Source organism: Oncorhynchus masou, unplaced genomic scaffold, assembly GCF_036934945.1.
Source record: "Oncorhynchus masou masou isolate Uvic2021 unplaced genomic scaffold, UVic_Omas_1.1 unplaced_scaffold_2172, whole genome shotgun sequence".
Taxonomy (NCBI): domain Eukaryota; kingdom Metazoa; phylum Chordata; class Actinopteri; order Salmoniformes; family Salmonidae; genus Oncorhynchus; species Oncorhynchus masou.
The window spans coordinates 30,086-47,272 of record NW_027008649.1 but is presented as its reverse complement, the minus strand read 5'-3'; the positions used below and the strand labels follow the sequence as shown (position 1 = coordinate 47,272).

At 45.2% G+C, this 17,187-nt stretch overlaps 1 protein-coding gene across 1 annotated transcript in view; it reads right to left on the bottom strand.

Moving 5' to 3' along the window:
* Positions 1-16,562, bottom strand: part of LOC135533035 (tripartite motif-containing protein 2-like) — a 17,133-nt gene extending 571 nt beyond the window's left edge. The window contains exons 1-4 of the mRNA XM_064960433.1: positions 16,476-16,562; positions 16,071-16,251; positions 15,416-15,572; positions 4,908-5,010 (exon numbers count right to left, since the gene is read on the bottom strand). Of these exons, the coding sequence (XP_064816505.1) occupies positions 4,908-5,010; positions 15,416-15,572; positions 16,071-16,106 (296 nt within the window). The 5' untranslated portion in view covers positions 16,107-16,251; positions 16,476-16,562. The remainder of the gene's footprint in view (positions 1-4,907; positions 5,011-15,415; positions 15,573-16,070; positions 16,252-16,475) is intronic.
* Positions 16,563-17,187: the final 625 nt, after the last annotated feature.

Below are 17,187 nucleotides of genomic sequence, written 5' to 3'. Positions count from 1 at the left end.
TGGTAGTGATGATAGACCTCAGCTGATATAGACTGACCTGGTAGTGATGATAGACCTCAGCTGATATAGACTGACCTGGTAGTGATGACGGTACCCATCTGATATAGACTGACCTGGTAGTGATGATAGACCTCAGCTGATATAGACTGACCTGGTAGTGATGATAGACCTCAGCTGATATAGACTGACCTGGCAGTGATGATAGGCTCCCAGCTGATATAGACTGACCTGGTAGTGATGACGGTTCCCATCTGATATAGACTGACCTGGTAGTGATGATAGACCTCAGCTGATATAGACTGACCTGGTAGTGATGATAGACCTCAGCTGATATAGACTGACCTGGCTGAGTGATGACGGTTCCCAGCTGATATAGACTGACCTGGTAGTGATGATAGACCTCAGCTGATATAGACTGACCTGGTAGTGATGATAGACCTCAGCTGATATAGACTGACCTGGTAGTGTGATAGACCTCAGCTGATATAGACTGACCTGGTAGTGATGATAGACCTCAGCTGATATAGACTGACCCTCGGGCTGAACAGATGACCAGCGGTGATGATGGGCCTCAGCTGATATAGACTGACCTGGTAGTGATGATAGACCTCAGCTGATATAGACTGACCTGGTAGTGATGATAGACCTCAGCTGATATAGACTGACCTGGTAGTGATGATAGACCTCAGCTGATATAGACTGACCTGGTAGTGATGATGGAGCCTCAGCTGATATAGACTGACCTGGTAGTGATGATAGACCTCCCAGCTGATATATAGACTGACCTGGTAGTGATGACGGTTCCCATCTGATATAGACTGACCTGGTAGTGATGATAGACCTCAGCTGATATAGACTGACCTGGTAGTGATGATAGACCTCCAGCTGATATGGGCCATTGGTGACGATGAGCCTCTAGCTGACATAGATAGCCTGGTATTGATGATAGACCTCAGCTGATATAGACTGACCTGGTAGTGATGATAGACCTCAGCTGATATAGACTGACCTGGTAGTGATGATAGACCTCAGCTGATATAGACTGACCTGGTAGTGATGATAGACCTCAGCTGATATAGACTGACCTGGTAGTGATGATAGACCTCAGCTGATATAGACTGACCTGGTAGTGATGATAGACCTCAGCTGATATAGACTGACCTGGTAGTGATGATAGACCTCAGCTGATATAGACTGACCTGGTAGTGATGACAGTTCCCATCTGATATAGACTGACCTGGTAGTGATGATAGACCTCAGCTGATATAGACTGACCTGGTAGTGATGATAGACTCAGCTGATATAGACTTGACCTGGTAGTGATGATAGACCTCAGCTGATATAGACTGACCTGGTAGTGATGATAGACCTCAGCTGATATAGACTGACCTGGTAGTGATGACGGTTCCCATCTGATATAGACTGACCTGGTAGTGATGATAGACCTCAGCTGATATAGACTGACCTGGTAGTGATGATAGACCTCAGCTGATATAGACTGACCTGGTAGTGATGATAGATCCTCAGCTGATATAGACTGACCTGGTAGTGATGATAGACCTCAGCTGATATAGACTGACCTGGTAGTGATGACGGTTCCCATCTGATATAGACTGACCTGGTAGTGATGATAGACCTCAGCTGATATAGACTGACCTGGTAGTGATGATAGACCTCAGCTGATATAGACTGACCTGGTAGTGATGATAGACCTCAGCTGATATAGACTGACCTGGTAGTGATGATAGACCTCAGCTGATATAGACTGACCTGGTAGTGATGACGGTTCCCATCTGATATAGACTGACCTGGTAGTGATGACAGCTCCCAGCTGATATAGACTGACCTGGTAGTGATGATAGACCTCAGCTGATATAGACTGACCTGGTAGTGATGATAGACCTCAGCTGATATAGACTGACCTGGTAGTGATGATGAGACCTCAGCTGATATAGACTGACCTGGTAGTGATGATAGACCTCAGCTGATATAGACTGACCTGGTAGTGATGATAGACCTCAGCTGATATAGACTGACCTGGTAGTGATGATAGACCTCAGCTGATATAGACTGACCTTGAGTGATGACGGTTCCCCATCTGATATAGACTGACCTGGTAGTGATGATAGACCTCAGCTGATATAGACTGACCTGGTAGTGATGATAGACCTCAGCTGATATAGACTGACCTGGTAGTGATGATAGACCTCAGCTGATATAGACTGACCTGGTAGTGATGATAGACCTCAGCTGATATAGACTGACCTGGTAGTGATGACGGTTCCCATCTGATATAGACTGACCTGGTAGTGATGATAGACCTCAGCTGATATAGACTGACCTGGTAGTGATGATAGACCTCAGCTGATATAGACTGACCTGGTAGTGATGATAGTTCCTCATCTGATATAGACTGACCTGGTAGTGATGATAGACCTCAGCTGATATAGACTGACCTGGTAGTGATGATAGACCTCAGCTGATATAGACTGACCTGGTAGTGATGATAGACCTCAGCTGATATAGACTGACCTGGTAGTGATGATAGACCTCAGCTGATATAGACTGACCTGGTAGTGATGATAGACCTCAGCTGATATAGACTGACCTGGTAGTGATGATAGACCTCAGCTGATATAGACTGACCTGGTAGTGATGATAGACCTCAGCTGATATAGACTGACCTGGTAGTGATGATAGACCTCAGCTGATATAGACTGACCTGGTAGTGATGATAGACCTCAGCTGATATAGACTGACCTGGTAGTGATGACAGTTCCCATCTGATATAGACTGACCTGGTAGTGATGATAGACCTCAGCTGATATAGACTGACCTGGTAGTGATGATAGACCTCAGCTGATATAGACTGACCTGGTAGTGATGACAGTACCTCAGCTGATATAGACTGACCTGGTAGTGATGATAGACCTCAGCTGATATAGACTGACCTGGTAGTGATGATAGACCTCAGCTGATATAGACTGACCTTGAGTGATGACGGTTCCCATCTGATATAGACTGACCTGGTAGTGATGATAGACCTCAGCTGATATAGACTGACCTTGAGTGATGACGGTTCCCATCTGATATAGACTGACCTGGTAGTGATGATAGACCTCAGCTGATATAGACTGACCTGGTAGTGATGACAGTTCCCATCTGATATAGACTGAACTGGTAGTGATGATAGACCTCAGCTGATATAGACTGACCTGGTAGTGATGATAGACCTCAGCTGATATAGACTGACCTGGTAGTGATGATAGACCACAGCTGATATAGACTGACCTGGTAGTGATGATAGACCTCAGCTGATATAGACTGACCTGGTAGTGATGATAGACCTCAGCTGATATAGACTGACCTGGTAGTGATGATAGACCTCAGCTGATATAGACTGACCTGGTAGTGATGATAGACCTCAGCTGATATAGACTGACCTGGTAGTGATGATAGACCTCAGCTGATATAGACTGACCTGGTAGTGATGATAGACCTCAGCTGATATAGACTGACCTGGTAGTGATGATAGACCTCAGCTGATATAGACTGACCTGGTAGTGATGATAGACCTCAGCTGATATAGACTGACCTGGTAGTGATGATAGACCTCAGCTGATATAGACTGACCTGGTAGTGATGATAGACCTCAGCTGATATAGACTGACCTGGTAGTGATGACGGTTCCCATCTGATATAGACTGACCTGGTAGTGATGATAGACCTCAGCTGATATAGACTGACCTGGTAGTGATGACAGTTCCCATCTGATATAGACTGACCTGGTAGTGATGATAGACCTCAGCTGATATAGACTGACCTGGTAGTGATGATAGACCTCAGCTGATATAGACTGACCTGGTAGTGATGATAGACCTCAGCTGATATAGACTGACCTTGAGTGATGACGGTTCCCATCTGATATAGACTGACCTGGTAGTGATGATAGACCTCAGCTGATATAGACTGACCTTGAGTGATGACGGTTCCCATCTGATATAGACTGACCTGGTAGTGATGATAGACCTCAGCTGATATAGACTGACCTGGTAGTGATGACAGTTCCCATCTGATATAGACTGACCTGGTAGTGATGATAGACCTCAGCTGATATAGACTGACCTGGTAGTGATGATTGATATAGACTGACCTGGTGATGATGATTGACCTCAGCTGATATAGACTGACCTGGTAGTGATGACCTCAGCTGATATAGACTGACCTGGTAGTGATGATAGACCTCAGCTGATATAGACTGACCTGGTAGTGATGATAGACCTCAGCTGATATAGACTGACCTGGTAGTGATGATAGACCTCAGCTGATATAGACTGACCTGGTAGTGATGATAGACCTCAGCTGATATAGACTGACCTGGTAGTGATGATAGACCTCAGCTGATATAGACTGACCTGGTAGTGATGATAGACCTCAGCTGATATAGACTGACCTGGTAGTGATGACAGTTCCCATCTGATATAGACTGACCTGGTAGTGATGATAGACCTCAGCTGATATAGACTGACCTGGTAGTGATGACAGTTCCCATCTGATATAGACTGACCTGGTAGTGATGATAGACCTCAGCTGATATAGACTGACCTGAGTGATGACGGTTCCCATCTGATATAGGCTGACCTGGTAGTGATGATAGACCTCAGCTGATATAGACTGACCTGGTAGTGATGACAGTTCCCATCTGATATAGACTGACCTGGTAGTGATGATAGACCTCAGCTGATATAGACTGACCTGGTAGTGATGATAGACCTCAGCTGATATAGACTGACCTGGTAGTGATGACAGTTCCCATCTGATATAGACTGACCTGGTCGTGATGATAGACCTCAGCTGATATAGACTGACCTGGTAGTGATGACAGTTCCCATCTGATATAGACTGACCTGGTCGTGATGATAGTCCCCAGTTTGTGGATAGACTTTCTCAGCCCCTCTGTCTCCATCAGTAAATCCAGCTGATCGTTCTCCTCAGCCTGGAACGGTAGCCCTACCGGAAATATACATGTTAACAACGTAGCCCTACCGGAAATATACATGTTAACAACGTAGCCCTACCGGAAATATACATGTTAACAACGTAGCCCTACCGGAAATATACATGTTAACAACGTAGCCCTACCGGAAATATACATGTTAACAACGTAGCCCTACCGGAAATATACATGTTAACAACGTAGCCCTACCGGGAAATATACATGTTAACAACGTAGCCCTACCGGAAATATACATGTTAACAACGTAGCCCTACCGGAAATATACATGTTAACAACGTAGCCCTACCGGAAATATACATGTTAACAACGTAGCCCTACCGGAAATATACATGTTAACAACGTAGCCCTACCGGAAATATACATGTTAAAAACGTAGCCCTACCGGAAATATACATGTTAACAACGTAGCCCTACCGGAAATATACATGTTAACAACGTAGCCCTACCGGAAATATACATGTTAACAACGTAGCCCTACCGGAAATATACATGTTAACAACGTAGCCCTACCGTAAATATACATGTTAACAACGTAGCCCTACTGGCAATATACATGTTAACAACGTAGCCCTACCGGAAATATACATGTTAACAACGTAGCCCTACCGGAAATATACATGTTAACAACGTAGCCCTACCGGAAATATACATGTTAACAACGTAGCCCTACCGGAAATATACATGTTAACAACGTAGCCCTACCGGAAATATACATGTTAACAACGTAGCCCTACCGGAAATATACATGTTAACAACGTAGCCCTACCGGAAATATACATGTTAACAACGTAGCCCTACTGGCAATATACATGTTAACAACGTAGCCCTACCGGAAATATACATGTTAACAACGTAGCCCTACCGGAAATATACATGTTAACAACGTGGCCTACCGGAAATATACACGTTAACAACGTAGCCCTGCCGGAAATATACATGTTAACAACGTAGCCCTACGGAAATATACACGTTAACAACGTAGCCCTACCGGAAATATACACGTTAACAACGTAGCCCTACCGAAATATACATGTTAACAACGTAGCCCTACCGGAAATATACATGTTAACAACGTAGCCCTACCGGAAATATACATGTTAACAACGTAGCCCTACTGGCAATATACATGTTAACAACGTTAGCCCTACCGGAAATATACATGTTAACAACGTAGCCCTACCGGAAATATACATGTTAACAACGTAGCCCTACCGGAAATATACATGTTAACAACGTAAGCCCTACCGGAAATATACATGTTAACAACGTAGCCCTACTGGCAAATATACATGTTAACAACGTGGCCCTACCGAAATATACATGTTAACAACGTAGCCCTACCGAAATATACATGTTAACAACGTAGCCCTACCGAAATATACATGTTAACAACGTGGCCCTACCGGAAATATACATGTTAACAACGTAGCCCTACCGAAATATACATGTTAACAACGTAGCCCTACCGGAAATATACACGTTAACAACGTGGCCCTACCGGCAATATACATGTTAACAACGTAGCCCTACCGGAAATATACACGTTAACAACGTAGCCCTACCGGAAATATACATGTTAACAACGTAGCCCTACCCGGAAATATACATGTTAACAACGTAGCCCTACTGGCAATATACATGTTAACAACGTAGCCCTACCGGAAATATACACGTTAACAACGTGGCCCTACCGAAATATACATGTTAACAACGTGGCCCTACCGGAAATATACATGTTAACAACGTATTCCTACTGGCAATATACACGTTAACAACGTGCCCTACCGGAATATACATGTTAACAACGTAGCCCTACCGAAATATACATGTTAACAACGTGGCCCTACCGGAAATATACACGTTAACAACGTGCCCTTACCGGAAATATACACGTTAACAACGTGGCCCTACCGGAAATATACACGTTAACAACGTAGCCCTACCGGAAATATACATGTTAACAACGTAGCCCTACCGGAAATATACATGTTAACAACGTAGCCCTACCGAAATATACATGTTAACAACGTAGCCCTACTGGCAATATACATGTTAACAACGTAGCCCTACCGGAAATATACATGTTAACAACGTAGCCCTACTGGCAATATACATGTTAACAACGTAGCCCTACCGGAAATATACATGTTAACAACGTAGCCCTACCGAAATATACATGTTAACAACGTAGCCCTACTGGCAATATACACGTTAACAACGTAGCCCTACCGGAAATATACATGTTAACAACGTAGCCCTACTGGCAATATACATGTTAACAACGTAGCCCTACCGGAAATATACATGTTAACAACGTAGCCCTACCGAAATATACATGTTAACAACGTAGCCCTACTGGCAATATACATGTTAACAACGTAGCCCTACCGGAAATATACATGTTAACAACGTAGCCCTACTGGCAATATACATGTTAACAACGTAGCCCTACTGGCAATATACATGTTAACAACGTAGCCCTACTGGCAATATACATGTTAACAACGTAGCCCTACCGGAAATATACATGTTAACAACGTAGCCCTACCGGAAATATACATGTTAACAACGTAGCCCTACCGGAAATATACATGTTAACAACGTAGCCCTACCGGAAATATACATGTTAAAAACGTAGCCCTACCGGAAATATACATGTTAACAACGTAGCCCTACCGGAAATATACATGTTAACAACGTAGCCCTACCGAAATATACATGTTAACAACGTAGCCCTACTGGCAATATACATGTTAACAACGTAGCCCTACCGAAATATACATGTTAACAACGGTAGCCCTACCGGAAATATACATGTTAACAACGTAGCCCTACTGGCAATATACATGTTAACAACGTAGCCCTACCGGAAATATACATGTTAACAACGTAGCCCTACCGGAAATATACATGTTAACAACGTAGCCCTACCGAAATATACATGTTAACAACGTAGCCCTACCGGAAATATACATGTTAACAACGTAGCCCTACTGGCAATATACATGTTAACAACGTGAGCCCTACCGAAATATACATGTTAACAACGTAGCCCTACCGAAATATACATGTTAACAACGTAGCCCTACCGGAAATATACATGTTAACAACGTAGCCCTACCGGAAATATACATGTTAACAACGTAGCCCTACCGGAAATATACATGTTAACAACGTAGCCCTACCGGAAATATACATGTTAACAACGTAGCCCTACCGGAAATATACATGTTAACAACGTGGCCCTACCGGAAATATACATGTTAACAACGTAGCCCTACCGGAAATATACATGTTAACAACGTAGCCCTACCGAAATATACATGTTAACAACGTAGCCCTACCGGAAATATACATGTTAACAACGTAGCCCTACCGAAATATACATGTTAACAACGTAGCCCTACCGGAAATATACATGTTAACAACGTAGCCCTACCGGAAATATACATGTTAACAACGTAGCCCTACCGGAAATATACATGTTAACAACGTAGCCCTACCGGAAATATACATGTTAACAACGTAGCCCTACCGGAAATATACATGTTAACAACGTAGCCCTACCGGAAATATACATGTTAACAACGTAGCCCTACCGGAAATATACATGTTAACAACGTAGCCCTACCGGAAATATACATGTTAACAACGTAGCCCTACCGGAAATATACATGTTAACAACGTAGCCCTACCGGAAATATACATGTTAACAACGTAGCCCTACTGGCAATATACATGTTAACAACGTAGCCCTACCGGAAATATACATGTTAACAACGTAGCCCTACCGGAAATATACACGTTAACAACGTACCCTACCGGAAATATACACGTTAACAACGTAGCCCTACCGGAAATATACATGTTAACAACGTAGCCCTACCGGAAATATACATGTTAACAACGTAGCCCTACCGGAAATATACATGTTAACAACGAGCCCTACCGGAAATATACATAGTTACAACGTGAGCCCTACCGGAAATATACATGTTAACAAAGTAGCCCTACTGGCAATATACATGTTAACAACGTAGCCCTACCGGAAATATACATGTTAACAACGTAGCCCTACCGGAAATATACATGTTAACAACGAGTCCTACCGTAAATATACATGTTAACAACGAGCCCTACCGGAAATATACATGTTAACAACGTAGCCCTACCGGAAATATACATGTTAACAACGAGTCCTACCGGAAATATACACGTTAACAACGCATCTCCCTACCGGAAATATACACGTTAACAACGTAGCCCTACCGGCAAATATACATGTTAACAACGTAGCCCTACTGGCAATATACATGTTAACAACGTAGCCCTACCGGAAATATACATGTTAACAACGTAGCCCTACCGGAAATATACATGTTAACAACGTAGCCCTACCGGAAATATACATGTTAACAACGTAGCCCTACCGGAAATATACATGTTAACAACGTAGCCCTTACCGGAAATATACACGTTAACAACGTAGCCCTACCGAAATATACATGTTAACAACGTAGCCCTACCGGAAATATACATGTTAACAACGTAGCCCTACCGAAATATACATGTTAACAACGTAGCCCTACCGGAAATATACATGTTAACAACGTAGCCCTACTGGCAATATACATGTTAACAACGAGCCCTACTGGAAATATACATGTTAACAACGTGAGCCCTACCGAAATATGCATGTTAACAACGTAGCCCTACCGGAAATATACATGTTAACAACGTAGCCCTACCGAAATATACACGTTAACAACGTGAGCCCTACCGGAAATATACACGCTAACAACGTAGCCCTACCGGAAATATACACGTTAACAACGTAGCCTACCGGAAATATACATGTTAACAACGTAGCCCTACCGAAATATACATGTTAACAACGTAGCCCTACCGAAATATACATGTTAACAACGAGCCCTACCGAAATATACATGTTAACAACGAGTCCCTACCGGAAATATACATGTTAACAACGTAGCCCTACCGAAATATACATGTTAACAACGTAGCCCTACCGGAAATATACATGTTAACAACGTAGCCCTACCGAAATATACATGTTAACAACGAGCCCTACCGGAAATATACATGTTAACAACGTAGCCCTACCGGAAATATACATGTTAACAACGTAGCCCTACCGGCAATATACATGTTAACAACGTAGCCCTACCGGAAATATACATGTTAACAACGTAGCCCTACCGGAAATATACATGTTAACAACGTAGCCCTACCGGAAATATACATGTTAACAACGTAGCCCTACCGGAAATATACATGTTAACAACGTAGCCCTACCGGAAATATACATGTTAACAACGTAGCCTACCGGACATATACATGTTAACAACGTAGCCCTACCGGAAATATACACGTTAACAACGTAGCCCTACCGGAAATATACATGTTAACAACGTAGCCCTACCGGAAATATACATGTTAACAACGTAGCCCTCTACCGGAAATATACATGTTAACAACGTAGCCCTACCGGAAATATACATGTTAACAACGTAGCCCTACCGGAAATATACATGTTAACAACGTAGCCCTACCGGAAATATACATGTTAACAACGTAGCCCTACCGGAAATATACATGTTAACAACGTAGCCCTACCGGAAATATACATGTTAACAACGTAGCCCTACCGAAATATACACGTTAACAACGTAGCCCTACCGGAAATATACATGTTAACAACGTAGCCCTACCGGAAATATACATGTTAACAACGTAGCCCTACCGGAAATATACATGTTAAATAACGTAGTCTCTACCGGAAATATACATGTTAACAACGAGTCCTACCGGAAATATACATGTTAACAACGTAGCCCTACCGGAAATATACATGTTAACAACGTAGCCCTACCGGAAATATACATGTTAACAACGTAGCCCTACCGGAAATATACATGTTAACAACGTAGTCCTACCGGAAATATACATGTTAACAACGTAGCCCTACCGGAAATATACATGTTAACAACGTAGCCCTACTGGCAATATACATGTTAACAACGTAGCCCTACCGAAATATACATGTTAACAACGAGTCCTACCGAAATATACATGTTAACAACGAGCCCTACTGGCAATATACATGTTAACAACGAGCCCTACCGAAATATACATGTTAACAACGTAGCCCTACTGGCAATATACATGTTAACAACGTAGTTCTACCGGAAATATACATGTTAACAACGTAGCCCTACCGGAAATATACATGTTAACAACGTAGCCCTACCGGAAATATACATGTTAACAACGTAGCCCTACTGGCAATATACATGTTAACAACGTAGCCCTACCGGAAATATACATGTTAACAACGTAGCCCTACCGGAAATATACATGTTAACAACGTAGCCCTACCGAAATATACATGTTAACAATGTAGCCCTACCGAAATATACATGTTAACAACGTAGCCCTACCGGAAATATACATGTTAACAACGTAGCCCTACCGAAATATACATGTTAACAACGTAGCCCTACTGGCAATATACACGTTAACAACGTAGCCCTACCGGAAATATACACGCTAACAACGTAGCCCTACTGGCAATATACATGTTAACAACGTAGCCCTACCGGAAATATACATGTTAACAACGTAGCCCTACCGAAATATACATGTTAACAACGTAGCCCTACCGAAATATACATGTTAACAACGTAGCCCTACTGGCAATATACATGTTAACAACGTGAGCCCTACCGGAAATATACATGTTAACAACGTAGCCCTACTGGCAATATACATGTTAACAACGTAGCCTACCGGAAATATACATGTTAACAACGTAGCCCTACTGGCAATATACATGTTAACAACGTAGCCCTACCGGAAATATACACGTTAACAACGTAGCCCTACCGGAAATATACATGTTAACAACGTAGCCCTACTGGCAATATACATGTTAACAACGTAGCCCTACCGGAAATATACATGTTAACAACGTAGCCCTACCGGAAATATACATGTTAACAACGTAGCCCTACCGGGAAATATACACGTTAACAACGTAGCCCTACCGTAAATATACATGTTAACAACGTAGCCCTACCGGAAATATACATGTTAACAACGTAGCCCTACCGGAAATATACATGTTAACAACGTAGCCCTACCGGAAATATACACGCAACAACGTAGCCCTACCGGAAATATACACGTTAACAACGTAGTCCCTACCGGAAATATACACGTTAACAACGTAGCCCTACCGGAAATATACATGTTAACAACGTAGCCCTACCGGAAATATACACGTTAACAACGTAGCCCTACCGGAAATATACACGTTAACAACGTAGCCCTACCGGAAATATACACGTTAACAACGTAGCCCTACCGGAAATATACACGTTAACAACGTAGCCCTACCGTAAATATACATGTTAACAACGTAGCCCTACCGGAAATATACATGTTAACAACGTAGCCCTACCGGAAATATACATGTTAACAACGTAGCCCTACCGGAAATATACACGTTAACAACGTAGCTTCTACCGGAAATATACACGTTAACAACGAGCCCTACCGGAAATATACACGTTAACAACGTAGCCCTACCGCAATATACATGTTAACAACGTAGCCCTACTGGCAATATACATGTTAACAACGTAGCCCTACCGGACTGTACAAAAATATAAACATAACATAATAATGTAATGTATTGTTTGTTTGTTTCAAGAGAAGAAAAAAAAAATCCTAGAAATGTTCCGTATGCATAAAATATTATTTCTCTCAAATGTTGTGGAGAAATTACACAGGAGCACCTTGTGCTGGGGAAAATAAACGGCCACTTTAAAATGTGCAGTTTTATCACACAACACAATGCCACAGATGGGCCTGGCTCCCAAGTGGGTGGGCCTGGCTCCCAAGTGGGTGGGCCTGGCTCCCCAGTGCGTGGGCCTGGCTCCCAAGTGGCTGGGCCTGGCTCCCAAGTGGGTGGGCCTGGCTCCCCAGTGGCTGGGCCTGGCTCCCCAGTGCGTGGGCCTGGCTCCCCAGTGGCTGGGCCTGGCTCCCCCAGTGGCTGGGCCTGGCTCACCAGTGGCTGGGCCTGGCTCCCAAGTGGCTGGGCCTGGCTCCCAGTGGGTGGGCCTGGCTCCCCAGTGGCTGGGCCTGGCTCCCCAGTGGCTGGGCCTGGCTCCCCAGTGGCTGGGCCTGGCTCCCCAGTGGGTGGGCCTGGCTCCCAAGTGGGTGGGCCTGGCTCCCCAGTGCGTGGGCCTGGCTCCCAAGTGGGTGGGCCTGGCTCCCAAGTGGGTGGGCCTGGCTCCCCAGTGGCTGGGCCTGGCTCCCAAGTGGCTGGGCCTGGCTCCCAAGTGGCTGGGCCTGGCTCCCAAGTGGCTGGGCCTGGCTCCCAATGTGAAAAAACTGTTTGCATGTTCTTCACAAAGAGGGCAACAGATGCTACTGAGCCAGATGTCTATGTGTCAGGGGAGAAGCTCCAGGTGGTTTCCGATTTTAAGTACCTTGGCATCATACTTAATTCCAACCTCTCTTTTAAAAAGCATGTGAAAAAGGTAATTCAAATAACTAAATTCAACCTAGCTAATTTCCGATTTATACGAAATTGTTTGACTACAGAGGTATCAAAACTGTACTTCAACTCTATGATACTCCCCCACTTAACATACTGCTTGACTAGTTGGGCCCAAGCTTGCTGTACAACATTAAAACCTATCCAGTCTGTCTACAAACAGGCTCTCAAAGTGCTTGATAGGAAGCCCAATAGCCATCATCATTGTCACATCCTTAGAAAGCATGAGCTCTTGAGTTGGGAAAATCTTGTGCAATACACCGACTCATGTCTTGTATTCAAGATCCTTAATGGCCTGGCTCCCCCTTCCACTCAATATTTTTGTTAAACAGAAAACCCAGACATATGGCAGCAGATCCACAAGGTCTGCCATGAGAGGTGACTGTATAGTTCCCTTAAGGAAAAGCACCTTTAGTAAATCTGCATTCTCTGTGAGAGCTTCCCATGTCTGGAATACACTGCCATCAGACACACATAACTGCACCACATATCACACTTTCACAAAATGCTTGAAGATATGGCTAAAGGTCAATCAGATTTGTGAACATGGTCCCTAGCTGTGTGTTGCTGCTTTCCATGTTGTCTGTTGTCTGTAGCTTGTGAGGTGTGGAAACACTTTGTTGCTTTTATGAATTTTGTCTTGCTGCTTTTTGTTCTATGTTGCTCTGTCTGTATGCTACGTCTTGCTTGTCCTATGTTGCTACGTCTTGCTTGTCCTCTGTTGCTATGTCTTGCTTGTTCTATGTTGCTATTGTCTATATTGTAATTGTTTTTAATAACCTGCCCAGGGACTGCGGTTGAAAATTATCCGGCTGGCTAAAACCGGCACTTTTACTGAAACGTTGATTAATGTGCACTGTCCCTGTAAAAATAAAAATAAACTCAAAATAAACTCAAACTCAACTCAAGTGGCTGGGCCTGGCTCCCCAGTGGCTGGGCCTGGCTCCCCAGTGGCTGGGCCTGGCTCCCAAGTGGCTGGGCCTGGCTCCCAAGTGGCTGGGCCTGGCTCCCAAGTGGCTGGGCCTGGCTCCCAAGTGGGTGGGCCTGGCTCCCAAGTGGCTGGGCCTGGCTCCCAAGTGGCTGGGCCTGGCTCCCAAGTGGGTGGGCCTGGCTCCCAAGTGGCTGGGCCTGGCTCCCAAGTGGCTGGGCCTGGCTCCCAAGTGGCTGGGCCTGGCTCCCAAGTGGCTGGGCCTGGCTCCCAAGTGGCTGGGCCTTTTCCTCTAAGGACAACCCATGGCTACACTCTTGCCCAGTCGTGAAATCCATAGATAATGGGCTAAATAATGAATTAACTAAGGAATTGAATCCAATTGAACGATTTCCTTATATGAACTGTAATTCAGTAAAATATTTGAAATTGTTGCATGTTTCGTTTATATTTTTATTCAGTAATCATGTTAAAAACCGTAGCCCTACCAGAAATAAACATATTTAAAACCGTAGCCATACAGGAAATAAACATGTTTAAAACAGTAGCCCAGGTTATCAAGTTATTTCACATTAGCCTGGCTGACGTAACCCATGTGATTCACACCACAAGGAGTGCTGTGACCACACTGCTCTGCAATATTAGCTCAGAATATGGTTCTCTTGTTGTCCAACCATTGTAATAGAAGGGGGCGGGGCTCAGAGGCTGTGTGTGTTTGAGTGAGAGGAGAGCCAACCAGTAAAAGCACAGCTCCCCTTCATTATCAACGCATTGTGCCAACAACATCAACCATCCTTTCGAGACTCTGAAGACAGGAGGACTTTAAAAGTTAGGTGTTAGCCTAATTTCACATGCCATAAAATGGAACATGTTACAATTTACAGACCTTGGCTGGCCAGATCCCTCAGCCTCTCCCCAAGGCCTCTCTCAGCCTGCAGGCTCGTGGCACGGGCCTCCACGCTCAGGGTCTCCTCTGTCTGGGTACATGTGTCAACGATACCCCCCTGGCCATGGAGTAAGGTGTCCAGCTGGGCCTGCAAGACCTGGTGACGGGGAGGGAGAGAGAGAGAGAGAAACAGAGACAGAGAGAGAGACAGAGAGAGAGACAGTGAGAGAGACAGAGAAGGAGAGACAGTGAGAGAGACAGGGAGAGAGACAGAGAAGGAGAGACAGTGAGAGAGACATTGAAGGAGAGACAGAGAGAGAGAGACAGAGAGAGAGACAGAGAGACACAGAGAGAGTCAGAGAGAGAGAGAGAGAGAGAGAGAGAGAGAGCAGAGAGAGAGAGATACAGAGAGAGAGACAGAGAGAGACAGACAGACAGAGACAGAGAGAGACAGAGACAGAGACAGAGAGACAGAGAGAGAGAGAGAGACAGAGAGACAGAGACAGAGACAGAGAGACAGAGACAGAGAGAGAGACAGAGAGACAGAGAGAGACAGAGACAGAGAGACAGAGAGAGACAGAGACAGAGAGAGACAGAGAGAGACAGAGACAGAGAGAGATAGTCCCTCCATCCCCACTCTTTCTCTCCTCCATACCTTCTGTTTCAGTCCGTAGGTGACCTCTAGCTCCATCAGTAGGACACTCTTCCTGACGTCCAGGGTCTTGTGGAGCTCTTCGAAGCTGACGTGGATGTCCTCCTCGATCAAAGCTCTCTGATTGGTCAGCTGCTGTAGGATCTCTCTCAGAGACACCAGGGCCTCCGAGATCTGAGGCAGTCTTGACGTAAGCACACACACACACACACAGATCAGAGGACACACACACAGATCAGAGAGGGTGTGGGGGAAGGTGAGAGAGAGAGAGAGAGAGACAGAGACAGAGAGACAGAGACAGAGAGACAGAGAGACAGAGAGACAGAGAGACAGAGAGACAGAGAGACAGAGAGAGAGACAGAGAGAGGAAGAGAGGAAGAGAGAGAACGATAAAACAGTGAACAATACCTGTTCTGTGCAGCAGTCAGTCTCTCCTGCAGGCCGTCTCTGTGTGTCTCCAGAGCTGCTGATAGCGGTCCCGTGGGGTGGTCTGCATGCTCCCCAACGCACACACTCACACACACACACCTCACACCCTGAACAGTACAGCTCCGTCACCTGGTGACAACACACATACACATCGTTAACGTGTATGTGGATGAGGAGTGTGTGGAGGGGGGTGGAGGGTTGTGTGTGTGGAGGAGGAGTGTGTGGAGGGGGGGGTGTGTGTGTGAAGGAGGGGGTGGAGGGTTGTGTGTGTGGAGGGGGGTGTGGGGGGGGGGGTGTGGAGGGTTGGGGGGAGGGGAGGAGGGTGAGTGTGTGGGGGGAGGGGTGTGGAGGGTTGTGTGTGGGGAGGAGGGGGTGGAGGGTTGTGTGTGTGGAGGGGGTGTGGGGGGGGGGTGTGGAGGGTTGGGGGAGGGGAGGAGGGTGAGTGTGTGGGGGGAGGGGTGTGGAGGGTTGTGTGTGTGGAGGAGGGGGTGGAGGGTTGTGTGTGTGGAGGGGGGTGTGTGGGGGGGTGTGGAGGGGAGGAGGGTGAGTGTGTCCTACCTTGCCAGTGTGTGTGTGACAGGCCAGTCCCGATAGAGCCTCCAGTACTGTACACTCCTCATTGCTACTGTCAGGTGACGGATGTCCCGCCTTCCATCAGGCCAGTCCACACCCCTTTCTGTACACCGACGCA